At 37.4% G+C, this 23,190-nt stretch overlaps 1 protein-coding gene across 1 annotated transcript in view; it reads left to right on the top strand.

Moving 5' to 3' along the window:
• The first annotated feature begins 670 nt into the window (after positions 1-670).
• LOC124264098 overlaps positions 671-23,190 on the top strand; it is a 28,896-nt gene continuing 6,376 nt past the window's right edge. The window contains 6 exon segments of the mRNA XM_046698825.1: positions 671-1,209; positions 15,368-15,456; positions 16,531-16,637; positions 17,026-17,063; positions 21,750-21,988; positions 22,769-22,936. Of these exon segments, the coding sequence (XP_046554781.1) occupies positions 1,170-1,209; positions 15,368-15,456; positions 16,531-16,637; positions 17,026-17,063; positions 21,750-21,988; positions 22,769-22,936 (681 nt within the window). The 5' untranslated portion in view covers positions 671-1,169.

Below are 23,190 nucleotides of genomic sequence, written 5' to 3'. Positions count from 1 at the left end.
AATGATACTATCCAAAACTGTAAAAAGATTAATTAGACGGTAAATACAAACTGATAGTCATCATCCGCAAAAGGAAATATGTGACCTTAAACTCCTAGTTGACATGGACGAGACCTATTTAAATGACTCACTTTTTCGACCTGTCCCATTTTAAAGCCGCCAACATCAGTTATACCAATCTACAAATTGTGATTCGGTTATTCCCCGCATGCAATATGTTTATATGATTTAATATAAAGCATACTTTATGCACGAACCTAGCTAAAAGTCGTTATTCACCGTTCGCCAACACGCTCTAATTGCAGTCGCGTCCGCGAGTGCACCGACATCGAGTGGATATTTTTAGTTGTTTACTTCTAGAGAGACGCATATTTTGTGTCAGCGAGAACCGGCACCCATGTTTGTAACGGTACATCTGATTGGCTGGTTCTCCGTGACCTAAATGATGTGTACGAGCTGCCGAACAAACAAACTACATCGTAAATTGATATGACAACACACTGTACAAAACCTTTGACATTTGCACAACCACTATCATTTCACTTGACCAATACCGTCCTTGTATTGTCCGTTTTTTCGCCAGAAAATCTGTTGGTATTTTTTTGCACGAGAATCTTTCAGCCAATCAGCGACTTGTACTTGAGCATTCTGAAGTGGGTCATGGCTTAGGGGGCAAATATAGGTTAGTCTGTCACATCTCGTGCTGGCGAGAGAAGCACGGACGAAACGAGCGTGCGCTCTCAAGTCCCGGTGTCTAGTTTTTAGGAACATGGACATGTATTCGAAGGTTCCATGGACGACTGTGAGTTGATTCGATCACAACCCAAGATATTTCGTCTCGTCTGACGTGAAGCGACCAGTCTGTGAGGAAGCCCATTCATCGCTCGTTGTACAATAGGCCGACATTACGTTAGACCGTGCGCTTGTTACAAGCCAACTTCCGCGATAACTCAACATCATTGTAACCGCTCAAACATTTTGTCTGCCATTGCTCTTGTTGGTGAATCTACATTAGTCTGTGAAATGACAGATATCTGTTCAACCTTTGAATTCCAGTGTAGAAATTCGCCAATAACGGAATTCCAACAACACAGTGTTAGGGTTTGTCAATGAGGACAACCTTACTCTCTGTACAAAGGAATCTGAAGAAGCACCGTTCAGTCTAGAGTATGACCACGATGGGCAAAGAAGCTAGTTTGGACGGTTTAGGTAAGTCATCAATGTTTTTTTATGTCGTAAATGTGAATTTTAAATTTCGTTTTTTAACTGACATATTTAGCCCCACATCATTGTTATTTTTTTGAGTGGGCGGGGCACATAGATCGCATGTTGGCATTACGTAATAGTTGGTCGGGAGCAGTAATTGACGTTTTTTTCATTTAATTCTTTGTTGTCCTAGACTTACCAGTATCGTATTAATCTCTTTAAAAAATAAAATGTAATTTTATCCTCGAAGTAAAGTCATCTGTTGAGTTGTCTGTCAGGACCAAGTTAGTGTGATACAATGTATATAGCACGGTATTGATTCACTATAGCATGGACGTTGATTTGTCTACTGTTGTATAATGTGTGTTAATGTTTCACATTAATCAATTATTGTCACATGTGGTTGACAGTTGATTTTTGTAAACAAGTCCAACAATGTTACTATACATATTTACACCACCACAAGACATGTTATAAATACATTTCAAACGAAATATTTATATAAATGTGACATAGTATCCTTAGTCACTATACAGTATCACACAGTATATTTTATAAATGTTTTTGTTATTATTGATATTCCTTAACAGATTTTGTAGTAAATTTGTTATATTGACTGAAACTATAACTATGTGCAGATATTTCAAGGTGTGATTGTTTACTGTCACCAGCACATGATACATACACTGTGTTCATGTGGTAGCATGTTTTTATTTAACGATCTCGCCTGTTGCCATGGTAACAAGAATCTAAATGACCTCACATCAAAATACAGGTATTTTGAAAAGAAAAATGCGTGATCTTATTCACAATACAGTGAAGTTCTGTATTATGTATATATTTAGGAAACAAACACATTTCAAGTGTTTAGTTATGTTATTAGGGTATCGACACACAATATATTGTTCGTTGTCCATGTTGAATTTTATAAATCGTGCAAGATGTTCTGACAGAAAAGGATGGGATGTAAGTAAGCAGGATGTAAGTAAAAGATGTATGCTGTAAATAGATGCCAGTCAGTTGTTGACCATCGTGCCTAGCCACACAGGATGGAAAATACATAAGTAGATAAGTACAGACAGTCGAAGTTAGGGAGGGAAGCTGTGGAATATTTTCAGCCATGTATCTCAAGGTCCGCCATCTACAGCTGATTGTCTCATATCCGTGAAAATGACCAAATTTGGATAAACGTATCATTTTGTTTGCTTTGAGGTGACTCATGTTTGTCTCGATCACCCTTTCTAGATTTAGGGACTTTTAATAATTTTATGCACACATTTCTTACATGAAATGTGAAAATATTTGATTTCAAAGATATAAAGCTTAAAAGTTGATAAATTGGGACAAAATGACATGTTTTCCATATTTCACATAGGTAAAGAAATGTTGGTGGATTAATTGGGATTTTTTAATATGGTATCGGATAAGAATTTTGGTGTAAAATGAATAGTAATAGGCTTGATTGTTTCAAAACTAAACCTGTCTGCATAATACAAAATATAAATGGTTTAAAGGTTTGTATATCCTTGATATGTCACTCAGCCTGGTCTGTTGCAATAGAGACTGTCCGGCTTACCCCTTCAGTTGTATGTTTCAACAATACACAGTCTCAGGCACTGTTGTGAAAATATTATTTTCTGCATATAATATAACTGTAACAAAAAAATGAGCTATTTACAATATCAATAAAATTGAGTGGTAAAGAAATCAGGAACTGCAATAACGACTATGTTAAGTACCTTGGCGGCAACACAAGTCCATTTTCAACATTCCCAACCTGGTATTGATCGTTAGATAATATCATATCCTCTGCAATGGCTAGTTTTTCATTAACTTTCGTAAATACATGTCAAGAATGCTCTTGTGTTGGCGCCCTTGTTTCTCCTGTGCAGCTTCACTTCCTGTTTCAAGTCTATGTTTAATTTGTGAGAGGCTTTTCCTGTTTTCTCCGTAGAACAACAGGAACATGTTGGGACTTAACACAATATCGCTAGAATATGTGCTAAGTTTGTTTCTTTCTCAATTATCAGTTCATCATTGTGTAATGAAGATTTTGATGTAAATGTCAAAAAAGTCTTAAGTGCTTAATTATTTAAAATAAGCTGTATTTTAGAAAATATTTTTAGTTATATTCTATTTTTGTGAATATGAGATGATTTGTAAATCTCATTCTTTTCGGTGATAATTGAAAATATGTTTCTGAATAATTTTAAGCTATCATTGAAGTGGAGAAAAATAATTCTACCTTGTTATATATGAAAAAAGATTTTTTCAGTTAAAAAGTATCCACATGCATTGTTGTATGCAATCCCAAAGGGTGTTTTTATATCGTTCAGTTGGTGATCATCATTCTGAGGTGACGTCTACAGACTCAGCGAAAATGTGTCAAACTGTTTAATTTCAATTACAGTTAAACACCTTTCTGGATACAGGAAATATTGTGGGGCGGTGGGGTAGCCTAGTGGTTAAAGCGTCCGCTCGTGACACTGAAGACCCGGGTTCGAATCCCCACATGGGTACAATGTGTGAAGCCCATTTCAGGTGTCCCCTGCCGTGATGTTGCTGGAATATTGCTAAAAGCGCGTAAAACTAAACTCAGTCAGTCAGGAAATATTGTAAATAAAAATAAAACTGGTTGATGTCGAAAGAGTGATGAATTGTCACAAGTAAGTAAAAGCAGTGTTAAGCAATTTTGTAAGTGTATTGAGCAGAATGTCGAGTCAGGCAATACCAATGAAAGATGATATGTTGGTAACTGAAATTTTGAATATTTCTGTAACAGTTTAACAGATCCTAAGACTGTACCAAGACTGGAGTGAGTGAGTGAGGTTTTACGCCGCTTTTAGCAATATCACGGTGGGGGACACCAGAAATGGGCTTGACACATTGTGCCCATGTGGGGAATCGAACCCTGGTCTTGGACGTGACGAGTGAAGGCTTTAACCACTATAGGCTACCCCACCGCCCCTGGACCCACACTGGGGGTCTCAGTCAAAGGGGAGGTTGATGGTGGGTTGAACTGGAGAGTTCATTAGTGGGTGTTGGATAGTATTAGAGGGTTTTAATGAAAAACCACAAGAGAATAATCAATCAGTTTATAATACACGGAGGTAGCATGGTTGCAGCTCTACTGGCATTTTGTTGGGTTTCAGTCCTATTTCACACTGAAGGGGAGGTGGGGTAGCCTAGTGGTTAAAGCGTTCGCTCGTCACGCCGAAGACCCGGGTTCGATTCCTTACATGGGTACAATGTGTGAAGCCCATTTCTGGGGTCTACCGTCGTGATATTGCTGGAATATTGCTAAAAGCGGCGTAAGACTAAAACTCACTCACTCACTCAACACTGAAACATGGTGGTGTCTGCTTAGGAAAGTGACAGTTTGATTGTATGAAAGTCCAAACAACAGTGACTGGGTAATCGTTGGGATGAGAAGGACTGTAAGACTTCTAGCACCCCATGGGGCAGTTTGGGCTGTATACTCCTAAGGGAGCTTAGAATGTAATTTGGGGGGCTCACTGGTCCATTGGCTGGGGTAGTGATCATCTACAATGGGTAGATATGGTGCATTATGCTCATATAAAAATAATGGATTTGTATTGTGCCTAGTTTCCACACATGTGCACAACAATGCTGATTATTATCATTACCCCAAATAACCCAAGCTGCCTCTGAGACGCTATAAGGTTAGTAGTCACGTGACTTATCCCACCGGGTACCCATTTACGAATGTTTATCATTATTTTTACATAGTCACAGTAGACAGTAGACATTATGGTAGATAATATATATATATAATACCAGCGCCTTGAGCATGCACTAGTGCGTGGATCTATGCGCCATATAAATATCCTATAATAATAATATATATATATATATTGCAACACATTCCTAGAGAACAAATGCGATGTACAACAGAGGTTCAATTAACATGCCCATAAACAAATGAAGTATGCATACAGAAGCAGCAAATAGTAATAGGAAGTAATGAATAAATTATTGTAACTGATGGATATGCTGATATATCATGATTTACAGGTCTAAATCATAGTGAGTGAGTCAGTCTAGTTTTATGCCGCTTTTTGCAATATTCCAGTAATATCACGGCAGGTTACACCAAAAATGGGCTTCACACATTGTATCCATGTGGGGAATCAAACCTGGTCTTTGGCATGACTTGCAAATGCTTTAACCGCTTGGCTACCCCACGGCCCCTGTTTAAATTATAAGCATGAAATTAAATGGTATGGATTGAGGAGAGAACATTATTGGAGAAAACAAACTGGAACCATATTTCACAGTCCGTCACCAGCAATTCACAGTACATGTGCAGTAATCATGTGTTGGGGTAATAACTGTATATGGTAAAGGGGCTGGGGTACCATATTTTAGAGCGCTCTCCTCACCCCAGGTTCAATCCCCATATGGGCACAATGTGTGACATTTCAGGTGTCCCCATCATATGTTGCTGGAATATTGCTAAAAGCTGTAGTCAGTCAGTATATGGTAAAAGTATGTGCAAAATCCTTCAGAGACTGCTAGTCCAACCATGGCTCTTAACAGTATTTTCATCAGAATTTATTGACTGTTATTAAATGAGCTTAATAGACCAAACAGAATTTTACTTGATTTTGTCTTCAGGCTATTGGCTGAAGTCCCATATTGTAATGACATGATTGATGAGACTGAAACGTTATTGTTATGTAAACATATAGCACATATACAATTTTTACATCTTTTTCTAAGCAACTATAAAAATGGACAACCTTCTTTCCACAGAAAAGTGTCCCATATACCTCATTTAGAAAGAATATGATAAGAAATCTTTATAAAACCAATTTCCACAGAAAAGTGTCCCATATACCTCATTTAGAAAGAACATGATAAGAAATCTTTATAAAACCAATTTCCACAGAAAAGTGTCCCATATACCTCATTCAGAAAGAACATGATAAATATCTTTATGAAACCAATTTCCACAGAAAAGTGTCCCATATACCTCATTCAGAAAGAACCTGATAAAAAATCTTTATAAAAACCTAGAAACTGATTCCCAACACTGATCACTAGGAGGCCATTAGTCATCCTCCATTTTGTTTTTCTCGCTGTGGTAAGTCTAATACTATATGACTGACATATCCAGACCAGGGCACAACATGTTTGTTTGTCTCCTACATGTTTCACCCGAAATAATTCTCCCTGAACCCCACTTGCTCAGCTTGACCTCAGGTCATGCTAAAAATAGCTGCGTTCAGGTGAGAGGGCATGACCCATCTTGTTCGCAGGTATGCTAATTTCTGCACAGGTGTTGGTGAAACGTGGTGCACACAGACTTGTCCGATTTTGTAGGTCACTATCGAGGATGTGAAATATTAATTCAAGGGTCTACTTACACACATATTCATGCTGTGTATGTCTTTCTAAGCTGTTTGAGATAAAACAATTAATAAAAAGCATCAAAGATGAATAAAGAATGAGTTTTTCCGACAAAGTAAATTTCTATTTATGTTCTTCAGACATATCTGTTGCTGTAGCTTGCATGTTATCGGCTTTAAGTGTCAAGATGAATGAAGTAATCTGCGTTAGGTAAATACAGAGCTAAATGTATGGATTCAATGCGTCAGATTCAAGACATATCTAAATGTTTGGTTTAATTGGTTTTTGGTAGCTGATGATATTCCTGTTGAGCTAGTCTCTTAATCATGCTTCTAGATATATTGCCATTGTCATAGATATGACTCCCACAATCTGACTTCTTTCTGAGTTTTAGCCATCATTGCATTATTTACAGATTTGGTTTATAACGTGTTGAATGCTGTTGGTTATGAATGATGAATTTTTATGTCGCTTAATAAGTATTTAAAATTCATTAAATCCTGTTAGTCCATCTTCGAGATGATTTTAACAGGAATTAATATTCCATTGCCAAAATCTTAGAAATTTGAGTCTCCAAATGTAAAACAAGTTTGGAACAGTAAAAATGTGAATACGATTTTTAAGTTAGGATAATTGTATCCTACATCAGACAATTTGTGTTAAGGATTAAAATGAGAGTCCATTGTCGACTCTGTGCCGACTTATTATTTTATTTAGAGGAAAGCATTTAAGAACGATTATGTCATATATTCAGCTTCGCAATATTCATTTAATGTTGTCAGAATATTTTCAAAATGTTGCTACACCTGAAAACCCCAAACCTATATTTCCTGTAAGATCTCCAGTTAGTAAAACAGATAAAACACGATCTCGTCAGGCAGAACAAAAGTCCTCTAATAAATAGGGCACAGTTCACGAAGTTCAGGGATAGTGAAGATGTTTTGGTTAGAAGTGACCACTGAGTGACCTCAGTGATTATTGAGAGCGCAAATGCATTAAGGCATAACAACAGCCCCAGGCATTAGGGCTGAGACTAGTCAATACCTCGTTAACTTGCATAAGAGTGGTATGGTGTAGTTGAGGTCAGTCCTGGCTTTCCAGATGGCCAATGACGCATTTACTGTTAGTCTAATTCATGTAGGAATTGTACACAAACATGTATTGTTGGTAGGGAGAACGAGGTCACATTGACGTAGGCGTATTGATTGGCATATTTTTAGCAGTGTTTATGAGGCGGGTTTATGATTTTACGGTTAGTGGAAATTAGATTTTCGATATCGCATGTCCCGTTACATGATGTTCCCATGGACGTTGTGTGTGAAATTAGGGACATGATCTCAAAGTGTTTTATTGTTGAAACACATTGACTGTCATGAGTGAGTGAGTTTAGTTTTACGCTGCATTTAGCAATATTCCAGCAATATCATGACAAGGGACACCTGAAATAGGCTTCACACATGTGCCCATGTGGGGAAATCGAACCCAAGCCTTCGGTGTGATGAATGAACACTTTAACCACTAGGCGACCCCACCACTCCTTGACAGTCATGAGACATGTATGCATCTGAAATGAAAAGTACAGATGTCTTCATCTGACTGTCGAGATTCTATTAGTTCTCGTATTGCCGATTGAATGACAGGTGTACAAACATGGAATTGGCAAAGAGGTCAGAATACAACAGACTGTACAACAAAGCTATAACACAGATAGTCTACCTTCTAAATTAAAGGACACAGACTCTGTCATATGAATCAATGCAAGTTCTGTGCAGGGTTGCACCCCCTTGGGACAGAACAATAACTATGATTTGGGTTCGATTCCCAGTTGGCTCTGATCATGATTCTGGGTATGACAGCTCCTAACCCATGCTTACTGTTTTCACCAAAGTGGTAGACGTTGGAGACTTACATCACTTCAGTCTTCCCTCACACATTAAAGCACATGCCATGATATAACTGGAGTAGCATTGAAATCTCTATTAGACTCAACTCCCTCACTCACTCTAGTTACCTGTGAAGATCCGGGTTAAAATATTTATCTTCAGTAACACATGCTTATCGTAAGACGTTTAGAGACAATTAACGGGATCAGGTGGTCAGGCTCACTGACTTGGTTGACACATGTCATCGTATACCAATTGCGTAGATCGATGAAACATGTTGTTTCACTTGATTGTCTGATCCAGACTTGATTATTTACAGACCACCGCCATATAGCTTGAATTTTGCCAAATGCAGCATTAAACTTCAGACGGAAACCCACTCACTCACTTACTCACTCTCGTTTATTAATTATGAAAAAATTCAGGTGAAATGGTCAGGGTCCAATGGGTGAGAACATTTTATTTCTTGTTTCTTGTTCACAGATTTTCTTCAATCATAGCAGATGCATTTAGATGCAGTGTAGTTTATTATTAATGACCAGAATTCAGTGATGATATTATGAAAGTGCCTGTTGACACAAAATCCATATTCATGATGTAGAAAATATGTACAATATCAAACAAATACAGCATTGCGCTTTTTAGAAATATTCTCCTATATATTTGAATACAGCCTGGCATTAATTTGCTTGACAGATTTTGAGTAATGGTGGCAAAAATGTTGATCCAATTTTCACACCCATGGTTTCTTGAATTCTTCTTGAAAACACTTTTAAATGATATAAATAACCAGAGACCATATAATAGATTATATGGTCTCTGAAATAACAGATCATTCGTTCCTATTGTGAACATCTGCTGCACATGACAGTTGCTTTGTGTGATAGGTTGTAGGAAAACCACCATGTACCAGAAGACTGCAACACTCATCACAGCTAACTGAAGAATGCTTGACCTTAATCCTCCTGCTAATCTGCAGCTGGGTATGAGTGTTATGTAATCCCCTTGTGGGTTATGGGAGACATAAGGAGGCTAATGAAACAAGATTATCCTTGATAATAGACTTTAATCATGGTAAAACTGTACCTGGTTTTAATAGCATCAAAGTTGTGTATGTCAGAGTGACATACAAAAAATATTTCGTGACTTACAACAGCCCAGTTGAGTGAGTGGGTATGGTTTTGTACTGCTTTTAGCAATATTCCAGCAATGTCACAGCGGGGTAAACCAGAAATGGCAGGAGTGAGTGAGTGAATGAGTATGGTTTTACACCGCTTTTAGCAATATTCCAGCAATATCACGCTGGGGGACATCAGAAATGGGCTTCACACATTGTACCCATGTGAGGAATCGAACCCAGGTCTTCGGTGTGACAAGCGAACACTTTAACCACTAGTCTATCCCACCACCCCCACTACAGTGGAAACTAGGCCTATGAAACTCTAAAACAAAGGATAAAACTTTGATTTGATTCTTTATTGTAAATCTAAATTGTAAAATAGAATCATAATGTTTGATGATTGTGGAAAAATTTGGAAAATGATAGAAACAATGGTTACAAAATACAATTCATTGTCTATGTTCTTAAGTATTATAAACAGGAAATAAGGGAACGGATCATGTTCTTTTTAAATCTAAATTCTACACCAGTCTGTCTGCCATTCTCACGATGTATATCCGACATTTAGTCATAATCCGGTTGAGAACTGCACTGTTATTGCAATTCTCTGTTGATAAAGTTTTTGTTAAAGCGTACATTTTGATTCCAGCGTCAAGAATTCCAGTGATCAATAGTCCGCCATAGGACAAATTATTGGACAGTTGTTGACATCTCACATAAAGTAACACCTATGAATAGAGATTAATATATTTATGATTAATGATTGTAGACAGCTGTTAATACAGAAAATCTATTAGGAATTATAAGATGAATTTCATTGGCTCCTCAACAACATCTTTTGTTTCCTGTTTGCTTCCAAGCTCTGTTTGAGAACAATGGGGACACAGCTGATTTGACATACAGGGTCAATACTTTCAACAGAGGAAGTGGTCAATATTGTGTATTGACAGGAGTGACCATGTTCGATTGTTATGTAATAACTCTCACCATGCTCCCCATATTATTGATTTGGTTCCATGCAGAAAGAGATAGCAACAATATGATGGTTGTCATAATTGCAGTATAAGTAGATATAAAGTGGAAGGTAAGGCAGATGGTGTGTGAAGTAGTAGTAGAGTAGTAGCATTTGTTTGAAAGTAGTTGTAGGGAGAGTAGTAGCAGTAATGCTGATTTGTTAGCAGTGATTAAGGTAAAAATTAAATGTGATAACTGGGAAAATATTAGTCTTGCTTATCAAAGTGTTATGAGAAAAAATTATTCTGGGTTCTCAATTGTTGTTTTTAAGGTGAATATTGCGAAAAAAATTAAGAATTGTTTTGTTATAATTTTTTAACATTTGTGACAATGTTTTGTAATCAATGATAATATTTTCTTAGAGAGTTCAGCTTAGTTCAGTAGTCATGTATTTTTCAGTTTGATACACTTTGATAAATTATGAAGAAAGAAACCTGATTATGGCCGATCATGGATTAACATGGTGTTAAAGATCAAATCAATACTGAAAATGTTGCCACGTGAATCATGTTTCTCTGGTGGCAATCTCGGGGTGGGGCCATGAAGTCATCACCCAGTCAAGCCTATTGTAGGTTATTGACAAGAGGAGGGACTGCTATACAGAGTTCAAGAGGTAGTCCCAGTCCACTAAGGCAGCCGGGGTAGATTCCCATGGCTATCAACACTGACAAACATGGTGCATTTGTGATCAATATTTGTTAATTATGCGATGGCCACATGTTGACCGCTGGTCACATGACTTGTGTGTGTCAGCAGTGAACTCTGGCCGATGGTCAACCTGATCGGGGATTGCTGTAGACTTGGTTCTGTTTCAGTAGTGCTATTAGTTACTATGACGATACATATCAATCTGGTGTACTTTTACAGAAATCACATATGTTACCTTCCCATTTTTATGAAAATAAATATATAATATTATGTATTTTATTTTAGACAATTAGTTTTGGGGTTCAACTTGAATAAATTTGTTTATACAAAACTGTTTAGTGTTTGTTAGAAATAAAGGAGCAAAAACATTTTGTGTAGAGATATTATCAATTTCATGAATCCCCACATGCAAAATCTTTATAACCTACTACTCTAAAAAGTTTAGGAACACCCATTATTGTATTATTGCTGTAGTTTATCTGGCATGGCAAATTTACTGTAGCTGTTTGTGCCGAATACTTTTATTTTTTGGCATTGTATTCAATAGAATTTAGTCTTAGTTTCTGGAATAACACAGGCTGATCTCACTAGACCATACGACATTTTATTAGACACAAGTTTCAGACGGTGGTTGAAATTGAAGACTATTGTAGTAATGCAAAGAAGTAACGTGTCTTTAGCTTGTTTTAAGAAGTATAAGATGCAAGTATCATTTGTGTACTGATTCCTTGCACTAAACCATTCTAAATAGCTTTGATAAGATAAGATATTTATTGCATAGCATTCCATGAAGAAACAGTGGCAATATTCTATAAACTACAAATGTACAAATATAAACACAGCAGGTACAAGAAATATAGATACATTTCACACATAAATGATGTACATTATAACAATTTTTTAGAAATCATGTGGTATAATGACATGGAAATAACATATATACAGAATTCGTTTAAAGTTGTAAAGATGGTGATATGTATTAAAGATTGTGCATAAATATGCTGCAATATAGTTTCTGGCCTTCTAAGGGCCCTGTGCAAGTCTACCTCATTTACCTTGATGCCCCAATGAGAATTACTCATACAGGGGTATTTGTGTCTCATGGCAACGAGTTCAGAGAGCGGTCAATTGGTCAGGAGATAGGTAAGGCAGGCTGTGAGTTGGATGAAACATGGGGGGAGGGGTGACCCAGCAAGCAGTCACCGTGGGGTCAACCAACAGCCAAACAGATTTGAAACAGCGGTAATTGATTTTTCCTAATGTGGAAATACAGTGTCTGAGTCTGTTGAATACAGTCAACGGTCAAGCTTAAGAGACTTGTGTAGTTAGTGGTATTGATTTGTGAACAGATGTTGTCTACATTTCAGGTCAAAAGGTTTTGTTTATGAAGAAAACGATTTAATTTGAGGTAGTTGGTATTGGATAGATATCAGAAATATTTCACAAATAAGACAAAGGTAAAGATTTGTAAATTAATTTATTCACCTGTACAGGTGTACCGAGACATGTGACCTGTTAATTATACAATGCACCTCTCTGTCTCGTAATACAGTGTAGTTGTATGTGTGGAAAATAGGTGGTTTATTTTGCCTAGACGAAGGTAAACAATTTTTATAATATCATATACACCTGTACTGGTGACCAGAGACATGAGACCTGTTAATTACACAATACACCTATCTGTCTCATAATAGCTGTGCGTGTGGAAAATAGGTGGTTAAGTTTGCCTATATTTGCCGACTTGGGTTCTTTTTGGACTGATTATATTCAGGTATATATTTGTCGTTGTACAGGATTGGCTTGACAGGACATATATGAAAGGAAACAAATATGGGATTGATACAATGCATTTCTGTCTTGCATGAATTAAAATAAGTACAAGGTGAAATGACAAGGCAGAGAGTGTGTCTTTTCTGTGATGTATACTGATATATACAGAATGGAGACTATAAATCATGTAACAGTCCTCGGTGGCTATACTGTGTATTGACCCGGTAGAAAGTTCCTGATAATTTAGTGCCAACCCTGACATTTTTATTGACATTTAGTGTAACACATGGAAGGTCTATAATCACCCTACATTACTTAAAGATCACATATACTCTAGGGGTACAAATACATAAATCTCTAATTGGCATCGTTATAAATGAAACCCGTCATTAAAACTAATCTTTTCGATCTTTAATTAACTTAAATCAACCTTTTTGACAACAGTGCACAATTCTCACCCGCGAACGAAATTTCAACCAATCAGAGCAGCGCGTCTCTGTGACGTCATATGAGGAATAGATATGAGGGCCGATGCAGAATTCATGTACATTTCAGGGGGTAAATTATCTTGTTTACAGGTTTGTATAAACCTGAAATCGTGACAACTGCTGTGAAAAATGAAAGCTATATGTTCTCACAATCTACTGTCATTAATTTTGTCTCCTGCTTTGCCTAGTTTCCGAGTTACAACTTGTTTTCATAGACGATTCTGTCAAAATCGCTTGGTGTCGCTAGGCCTTATTTGTTCGAGCCAGACGCTTGTGATAGCGAAAACAATGATCAGCCTCACTCATCACGGTTATGGTTAATTTCTTCAACCTAAACAGTGCGATATTAAGAAGGGTGGATGCCCATCAGATGCAGTTATTTGAAAATATCCCCGGTAGTTCTTGTCTGATTGTAATAAAGTATCAAAGCAGTGTGGGCTTTTTCAGGTTTTCTAATGCCTGGATGGTATAATGACTGATCTAAATTGATACCATTTCTGTGTTTTTTTAACCTCAATATTTAATCATGTCGTGTAAAATATGACGTCTATTACGTATGATATTAAAAATTGACATTTGATTTATTTGAATCCATAAACTAAACAACCCTACTTTGCCATTGCTAGAAGAATCTGAAAATTTACTTAGGTAAATAGGTACATACAGTTTTAGCACACAGCAAATGATTATATGTACTTCTTATTTAAGAATGAAGTTCTGTTCATATTCTCAAAACAGTGTCGGACCATAAGTTATCACATGCAATTAAAATTGCATGCAATACAGCAATTAATACTCCCTCGTTGTAACCCGTGTTAGGTGGTATAAACCTACACATGTTCTTTGTCATCATTCACTTGATGGTCAGTTAATGAATTTATAACAGGTATAATTAGTGGTAATTAGCAGGCGACTTTTTGGCAACTTTTAATTGCTCGGTATTAATTAACCACAAGTTTTTTAAGAATGAATTTGGTGTTCCGTATAAGACTAACCACACATCTTGGCATCATATGTAATATTTATATGATTTAAATTTTCTGTTCTCACCAACCAACAATAAGCATGTCCACAGGCCTACAAGGTTTGATTTCTTATATGCATCTTTGAAAGGGCCTCCTTATGATTGAAAGTGGAATATTGCATAATACCATTATTCATGTTAAGATGTGAAGAGATTTTGTGATCCGGAAAGATAATTAGCTGTCGGAATTTTAATGGAATCAAAATACTGAGTGAATTTTTATACTGACTTACAGATGCTGTTCTGATACATATAATTTGGTCATCGATGATACCGTACACCTATGATATGGACGCTGTTGTAATTAATATATAATTGTGAAAACTGTGGGATAATGTATACTTTGGATATGAGTGATAACTTATTATATGGATGCTATGTGATAATGTATATGGACATGTGTGATAACATATAATGTGGACATGTGTGATAACATATAATATGGACATGTGTGATAACATATAATTTGGACATGTGTGATAACATATAATGTGGACATGTGTGATAACATATAATATGGACATGTGTGGTAACATATAATATGGACATGTGTGATAACATATAATATGGACATGTGTGATAACATATAATATGGACATGTGTGATAACATATAATATGGACATGTGTGATAACATATAATATGGACATGTGTGATAACATATAATATGGACATGTGTGATAACATATAATATGGACATGTGTGATAACATGTAATATGGAAGCGTGATAACATAATAAGGACATGTGTGATATATCTGCACTGATACATTAATATATAGATGTTGTTGTAACCATGTGTAATATCAACAGTGTTGTAGTATGGATTTTATTATGTTTCAGAGTTTGATGGGGAAACAGTACTTTGTCGAGTGTGTGGGGACAAAGCTAGCGGCTTTCACTATGGCGTACATGCATGTGAAGGCTGTAAGGTGAGCTAAAATATGACACATGATACAAAGATTTACTAATACACATTCAGTTTTCATGTGTAGTGGCTACACTAATTATTGTACATAAATTCACAGAAACACAGTGTATAAAGAAAGTAGTATAAAGATAGTATTACAGCCTCTTTAGGTAGGTTTAAGATTGTAGTGTATAAGTCATTTTGACAGCATGATTTATATTCAAAACTTTTTATCAAAGTCTTGTAAGTTGTATCATATTAATTATTGAACTTAGTAATACAAAGTTGCAAGAATGATAACAGTGAACAGTGATAACAATTGTAATGCTTTCTTACAATTATGACAGTGTGTTAAAGTTTTATTAAATGTATCAGTATTTTAGAACAAAATCCCATTTATGTAATAATTTCTTACAACAATACAACAGGTTTTACCTCCAGTAATATGTAGCACTTATGTCCTTGAGTAGTGGTATACAACAGTATCTAACTAAGTGTCACATGTTTCACAATATGTGTATATTTAATATAGTATTTCACAGTTTATACAACAATATCGCATATAAATAATACATACACAGTTGATATCACATTTAGACCACAGTATCTAAGTACAGTGATTTCCAGTGACAAAGCTTCTACGGGTTGGTGCGAGATTCATGGCTGCATCAGGTGAAAAGGTCGTAAAACATGGTACCTGTTACTTTGTCTGATTCTCAGCACCAAGGGCATTAAACACTAACTAGACTCCTCAGAGACAGTATACTGTGTCTGTGTGGTGTGATGTAGTACAAGCAGCCACAGCCACACAGAGCCCCTCCATTCCCCCCAAACACACACACACACACACACAGCCCTCCATTCCCCACACACACACAGAGCCCCTCCACCCCCCCCCATCCCACCCACACAAAGCCACATACATACAGGGAAAGCCACACACTCCCACACCATGTACATCTACATACACACACACAAGCTTAGTAATCGCAATATCTGTGCGGTAATCCTGCATGCAGTGTTTATATCCCATTCACCCCACCTACAACCGTTTCTAGATAATCAACATATTTACAGCAGTGTTGCCTTGTTTCAGGGCTTCTTCCGACGTAGTATACAACAGAAGATCCAATACAGACCCTGTCTTAAGAACCAGCAGTGCAATATCATGCGAGTTAATCGGAACCGGTGTCAATACTGTAGGTGAGGATGTTGACTATTTGTCCCAGGATGTCTATGCACTGCTGTTATTGGTCTGTCTCCAAGACCCTAGAGAATATATTAAACAGGAGTCCTACTCAAGTCTTGAATGATGTGGCAAGTCTAGATTGCCTCACGTCTGTTCTGGGCTCCCTTTGGACTTGTTTTGTAGATAAAGATGTGTTTTAACATGCATATTTTTTTAAATAAATGTCCATCTATGTTGTCATATACCAGGGCAGTTCTACATAAACAGAGTATCTGTGTTAAAAAATCTGCCCGAAAACTCTCATTATCCAACTGATTATGATTTTGTGTTTTTTATGATGGAAATATTCAGAAGGTCAAGCATAGATTCCTATTCTGTAATATCATTTTTGTCATTTTCCAGGTTGAAGAAATGTATTTCAGTTGGAATGTCCAGAGATGGTGAGTAGTTATTTCATATTTTATTCATGACATCATTATCATCATCATCATCATCATCATCATCATGGTCTCAGTGCAATATCGAATAGCTGCAATATTGCTCATGTGGCATGAAACAATATTGACTCACTCACTCTATTGTAGCTATGACATAGAAGATGAGAGTGAGTGTGGTCTTATGACTTGTCAGCAATATTCCCCCAGATTACAGCAGGGTCACCAGATGACTCACACATTGTACCCACATTCAAACCTGGACCTTTCTTGAGACAAGCAAACACTTACACCACAAGGCTACCCAATTGCCCAATATGGGACATGTTTTCATTGTAAGGAAGAAGGGTTTTGATTCTCTTTGATTGATCAGGACCTAAACTCAGTTATTTTATGCATCATATAAAACATTAGCGTTGGGTATTGGTGTAAATCTCATAATTGATGATTGGTTCATTACAACCGATAAATCATCGAAAATAATTGGTTAGCGTCATTTATCAACTTTTCCTGGTTATGTTTGTTAATGCACAAAAAATAAAGAAAAAACATGTAGTTCTCTCGGGTTTTTTGCAAATTGCACAAAATGCATTTGCCAATTTCACATCTTTAAAGGATGAGTAGTGTGTTAGGAACATACATTTCCTGGAGTTAATAAGATAAATTTAATCATGACTTGGAATGAGCTTGTAGGTAGTGCTTATGCAATGTAGAGACAAAATCAACCTTTTGAAAAATATTGTTATTGCAAACAAGTGGTCCAAAATTGTTTGTGTTTGATTATGAGAAAACATGATCGATTGCTTGGTCGTTTTGTCATTGCAACCAATCTTCAATTATTTCAATTAATCAGACCACCGCTATACAAAATCATGATTATTATATCATAGTTACTGTTCAGTTGATGTTTCTGAGGAAAGGATAATCATCTGATATTGTCCACATCACTTCCTGGATGTTATCACCTACGCTACCTGCTTTCACTTTTCATTTGGATGTTTAATCTGTTCAGGGAAGTCAGTGACTTAAGTTCAACAATCTGTAACAATGTATATATATCCGGATTGTGGTACTGTGCTACACATGTTTGTCTCTGAAATATTTTTAGCTCAGACAACCAAGTCTATTGAAATTAACGAACAACTAGATTAGAGATTCTTACCACCAGAAAAATAAGTTTAACCCTTAGATAAGCTGACTTCTTTCTACAGACTACTTTTTGGGGTCCTTAAAATTCTGCTTATCTATACAGTAAATCTAGGTAAGTCAGAATCAGGTTCAGTTTCCATTAGGAAGCTCATTTCTGATCTCCCCTTCCTAGATATTACTCGAAAGTTGTTAAATGTAGTACCCAATCATTCACCCCCTCAATTGTAGCACATTTCTCTTGTCACATGACGTTGCTGGAATATTCCCAAAATGGTGTAAATGTCCCTCTCTCAAACTATACCTGTAAGGCCTGTAGATTGGTCTAGCTGTACAAACTAATGGTATGCTGAATAGGCACTGGTTCCTGCTGTCAGGGCAGGATGATTCTTGATCAAACACTCTCAGCAAAAAGGTCATTCTGACCAGAGCAGTCACATGCTGCTGAGCAGGTCATGCACCCGTCAAACAGTTCACATGCTAATCAATAGGCCACACTCTGAGCAAACAGGTGACACACTGATCAAACAGGTCAGACTCATCAGGCAGGTCACACGTTCATCAAACAGGTCACATGCAAATTGATAGGTCACACACGTATCAAATAGGTCACATGTTGATCAAGCAGGTCACACACCCATCAAACAGGTCACACATTCATCAAACAGGTCTCAGACTCATCAATCAGGTCACACATTGATCAAACAGGTCACATCTGATCACAGGTCACACTCTGATTAAACCGGTCAAACACCCATCAAACAGGTCACAGACCAATCAACCAGGTCACACTCTGATTAAACAGGTCACACACCAATCAAACAGGTCACACACCAATCAAACAGGTCACACACCAATCAAAAGAGGTTCATCAAACAGGTCATACACCAATCAAACAGGTCACACACCAATCAAACAGGTGCCCCAAAATACCAGCTCCTTATTCCATCAGCTATCAAGATAAGCCACATTAGCTTGGTGCGCCTAAATGCCTGTTAGAGTTCTATGATCCCCAGGGAGTTGAGATTGAAAATATGATTGACATCCAATGATCGAGGGAAAACAAAGCACTTTGAGCAGCTGATCTGGATGTTGGTGCTATACCAATATTAGTATGTATGTATAAGCATGGAGAACCAAACACCTTTTCTGCTCAAGATCTGCACTTAGTATGGGATTTATGGCTCATGACCAAAGTAGGATCTTATAAAAATTGATTTATCTTATAAAATATGTTTACATGCCTTGATTTTAATTGAAAGCAACAGTTAAAAATATTTTTAGGATTATTTATCCTTTAATGTAAATTTGCGACAGAATGATAGTCATGTAATCAGAAAACTATTGTACGTTTCAGTGAGCTGAATTAGCTGATCAATATTTCATACAGAGTGAGAGTTCAAAAGGTGTAGCTTTATTTGAAATGTTATGAGGTTATGAGTAAGAAGCTCACCTTGACCTACATCCCGCCATGAATTCCTCCGTCTTGTTTTGCGTTTATAAGTAGTTTTCCCCTAATCCCCAGTAACCCCACTCAGGCATTTTCCCACCCTGCTGTTTCACTAACTCTGTTTTTCTGGGGGTGGGGAGCCCAGCACTTGTTTATGAGCAGAGGTGGAACGTATATCATTGATGACTTCATGTGTACAGAGTGTACGGAACAAAAACATGTATAAATAATGTATGTCATGGATTATTCACAATGTAGGGAACCACGCTCACTCAGCCTGGTTTCCACTCAGTGTAACAAGGATTTAGTGTCACTTTGCCCTCTGGCTTGGATAGATACAGCTCGCTAAGCATGCTGAGTTGTAGAGTCAGTGCACAAAGAAAGTGGGTCGAACTCATAAATAAAACCTTTAAGGTCCAACAACTTAATACAATGCAGATAATCAGGATCAACTTTTAAATGTTTATAACGTCTTCATGATTAAGTTAAAACAACTATATTGTTATGTGTGTGTGTGTGTGTGTGTGTGATATGTGTATATATATATATATATATATATATATATATGAATTAGATGTAAATCAGCATCTGAGTACTTTTTAAAATTAATAACATAAGCTCATATATTTCGGGAACTGAGTTTTAATTATTTTAGAAAACATACCATAAAACGAATTGAATTAATTTCCCATTATGCTTGATACAGAGGCAGGATTGTCAGAAAGGATGCACTCAATACTCTTAGTGTGACGATAGTAAAACTGCCATAAATCAAACATCTTTCACTATATGAATAATTTATTTTTGTACAATATAACGGTCAAAGAATCTCTTAACTCTCGTCTGCTTTACCTGGAGGAATAATGTAAGACTGTTTCATAAATTTGATGTTATTTTTGTATCAGTCGCAATATGGCCCAGATACTGCTGGTGTGATATTCAATATCTTATATTATCAGGATTACATGTGATAACTATGATACACGTCGTGATATAAGTGAACGGACTACAAAGATGACCTTTATTAAGTGTCAAAATATGTCCAAGAAGATTTATCAGTATGGTCCTCATTATTATGATGGTAATAATAATAATGCTAATATTTGCGCCTAGAATCCAACACGACGCTGTTCTCTGGCTTTACATTATTACCCTGACGGAATTGTGCTTTCAAAGCTGCTACTAAGCGCTTCACGCAACTGTAGAGGTCCGTAAATCCGTTTCCCAGGTACCCATTTTGAACAGCTGGGTGGACTGAGTGCAATGTGGACGAAGTGCATTGCCCAGGGACACAACACAGTATGAGACCCAGGTTACAAATTTTGGTGTCTCCGTAGGATTCGAACCCAGACCTTTTGGCGTAAGAGGCCAGCATACTAACCACTACGCCACTGTGCTCCACTGTGGTATGAGCATGGTGTGGTATACCCTTCATCAAATATCCAACTACCACCACACTTTATGCATTCATTGTTTGTTATGTATTGTACATGGACCAGTGGCCTTTACACTGAATACACTTCTTCAACAGATTGGGGCGGGGGGTAGCCTAGTGGTTAAAGCGTTTGCTCGTCATGCCGAAGACCCGGGTTCGATTCTCCACATGGGTACAATGTGTGAAGCCCATTTCTGGTGTCCCCTGCCGTGATATTGCTGGAACATTGCTAAAAGCGGCGTAAAACTAAACTCACTCACTCTTCAACGGATTACAAAAGTGTTCAGATGAGCAAGTGTTGTGTTATTGCTTTAAGGAATATCATGATAGGGGACGCCAGGAAAGGGCTTCACACGCTGTACCCATGTGGAGACTTGAACCCTTATCTATGGTATAGCAAGCTTTAACCACGCAACTATCTCATCTGTCCTCTCACATGATGATGATGATGATGATGATGATGATGATGATGATGATGATGTGCAGAATACTCATGAGACCCTGTACTGGAAGGCTATATGTTCAGTCTTCAATTAATTGCATAGTAACTGTAGTACTCTGTGTTGAAAATAGCTAAATTTTACACCTTGGCTGGACACAAATTCTTTGTGACACAGTTTGTTTGATGATGTTTTGATGTAGGACATGTTCTGATTTTCAGCCGTGAGGTTTGGACGTGTCCCAAAGAAGGAGAAAGCTCGTATTATTGAGCAGATGCAGAAAGTGAACTCCCAGTCCCAGACCATAGCTCTATCTACCATCCTCCAGAATGAGACCGATGTTATACAGGCTGTCGTCAACAGCCATCACCTCACGTGTGAATTTACTTCACTTCATGTTCAGAAGATGAGGGAGAACGCCCTTCAAACTAATGAGTATCTCAACTGTCCAGCACACATGGTGAGTGGGAGGGGAAATAATTGGTTGTATCTCCCATTCTGATTGATATATTACTCAAGTACCACGCATCCCTCTATACAAAAAAGTAATTTTTCTCTAAATAGACTTTGACTCTCAAAATAAGTAGGGCACACTCCCACATCCTTTTCCCAGCCTTTGTCTGCTTGAAGAGGTTCAAAACACATGGAGACCTTAGATCATGAGAACAGGGCATTTAGTTAACATTATTAAGGACTGAGAATTCAGGTGTTTTGATCTAGCTCAATCAGTAATAGCTGATAACCCTGATTTCACATCATTGTTAATTAAACATAAGACATCAGTGCCAGAGTCTCCATTATGAAGCCAAACAGATTATATTGGCATTAAAGCAAAATTAGCTGTGAATATTACTAGACTGGATGACTGGACATGCCAAGGCACTTACTACAACTGTACAGAGATGCGGGTTTGAAGCTATCCTCGGCAACCCATGCTTGTTGTAAGAAGTGACTAAAGGGATCAGGTGGTCACATGACTTGGTTGACACATGTCATCGTATCCCATTTGCATAGATCGATGCTCATGCTGTTCATCATTGGATTGTCTGGTCCAGACTCGATAATTAAAAGACTGCTGCCATACAGCTGGACTATTGCTTAGTGCAGTTTAACAACGAACAAACAAAACTACAACTGGGCGCCACTATCACACACTGCTCCTATTAACATCTAAACGATGACATTTATTTGTTTGTTGTTGACTTGGGTTAGTAATGTTCCATTGGTGATTGTGTTGCAGGCTTGCCCTCTCAACAACCAGCTCGGCATGGACAACAACGCCAACAACGCTGACTGGGAAGATTTCTCTGAGAGCTTCACACCCGCCATTAAGTCAGTTGTGGACTTTGCCAAGGGTATCCCAGGATTCACTCTGTTGAACCAGGATGATCAGGTCACACTGCTCAAGGTGAGTTACGATCCCGCTTGACAGATGAGCTCAGACAAGGGAAACAAATCAGATTTTGAATCTCAATACATCCCCACATCCCATACTATAAGAGTAAAACATGAGGATCGGATGGTCACAATGTTGGTCCAACCCATGAAGATTTGGGTTAGAATTGGATTTTAGCAACCCATCCTTGTCATAAGAGGCGACTAACAGGATCAGGTGGTCAGACTCGCTGACTTGGGTGACTCATTTCATCATATTCAACTGCA

The sequence above is a fragment of the Haliotis rubra genome, unplaced genomic scaffold (assembly GCF_003918875.1).
Source record: "Haliotis rubra isolate DU_JTF1 unplaced genomic scaffold, ASM391887v1 Scf91, whole genome shotgun sequence".
Classification (NCBI taxonomy): domain Eukaryota; kingdom Metazoa; phylum Mollusca; class Gastropoda; order Lepetellida; family Haliotidae; genus Haliotis; species Haliotis rubra.
Note: the sequence above shows the minus strand (reverse complement) of the source record. Positions and strands in the feature narration are given on the sequence as shown.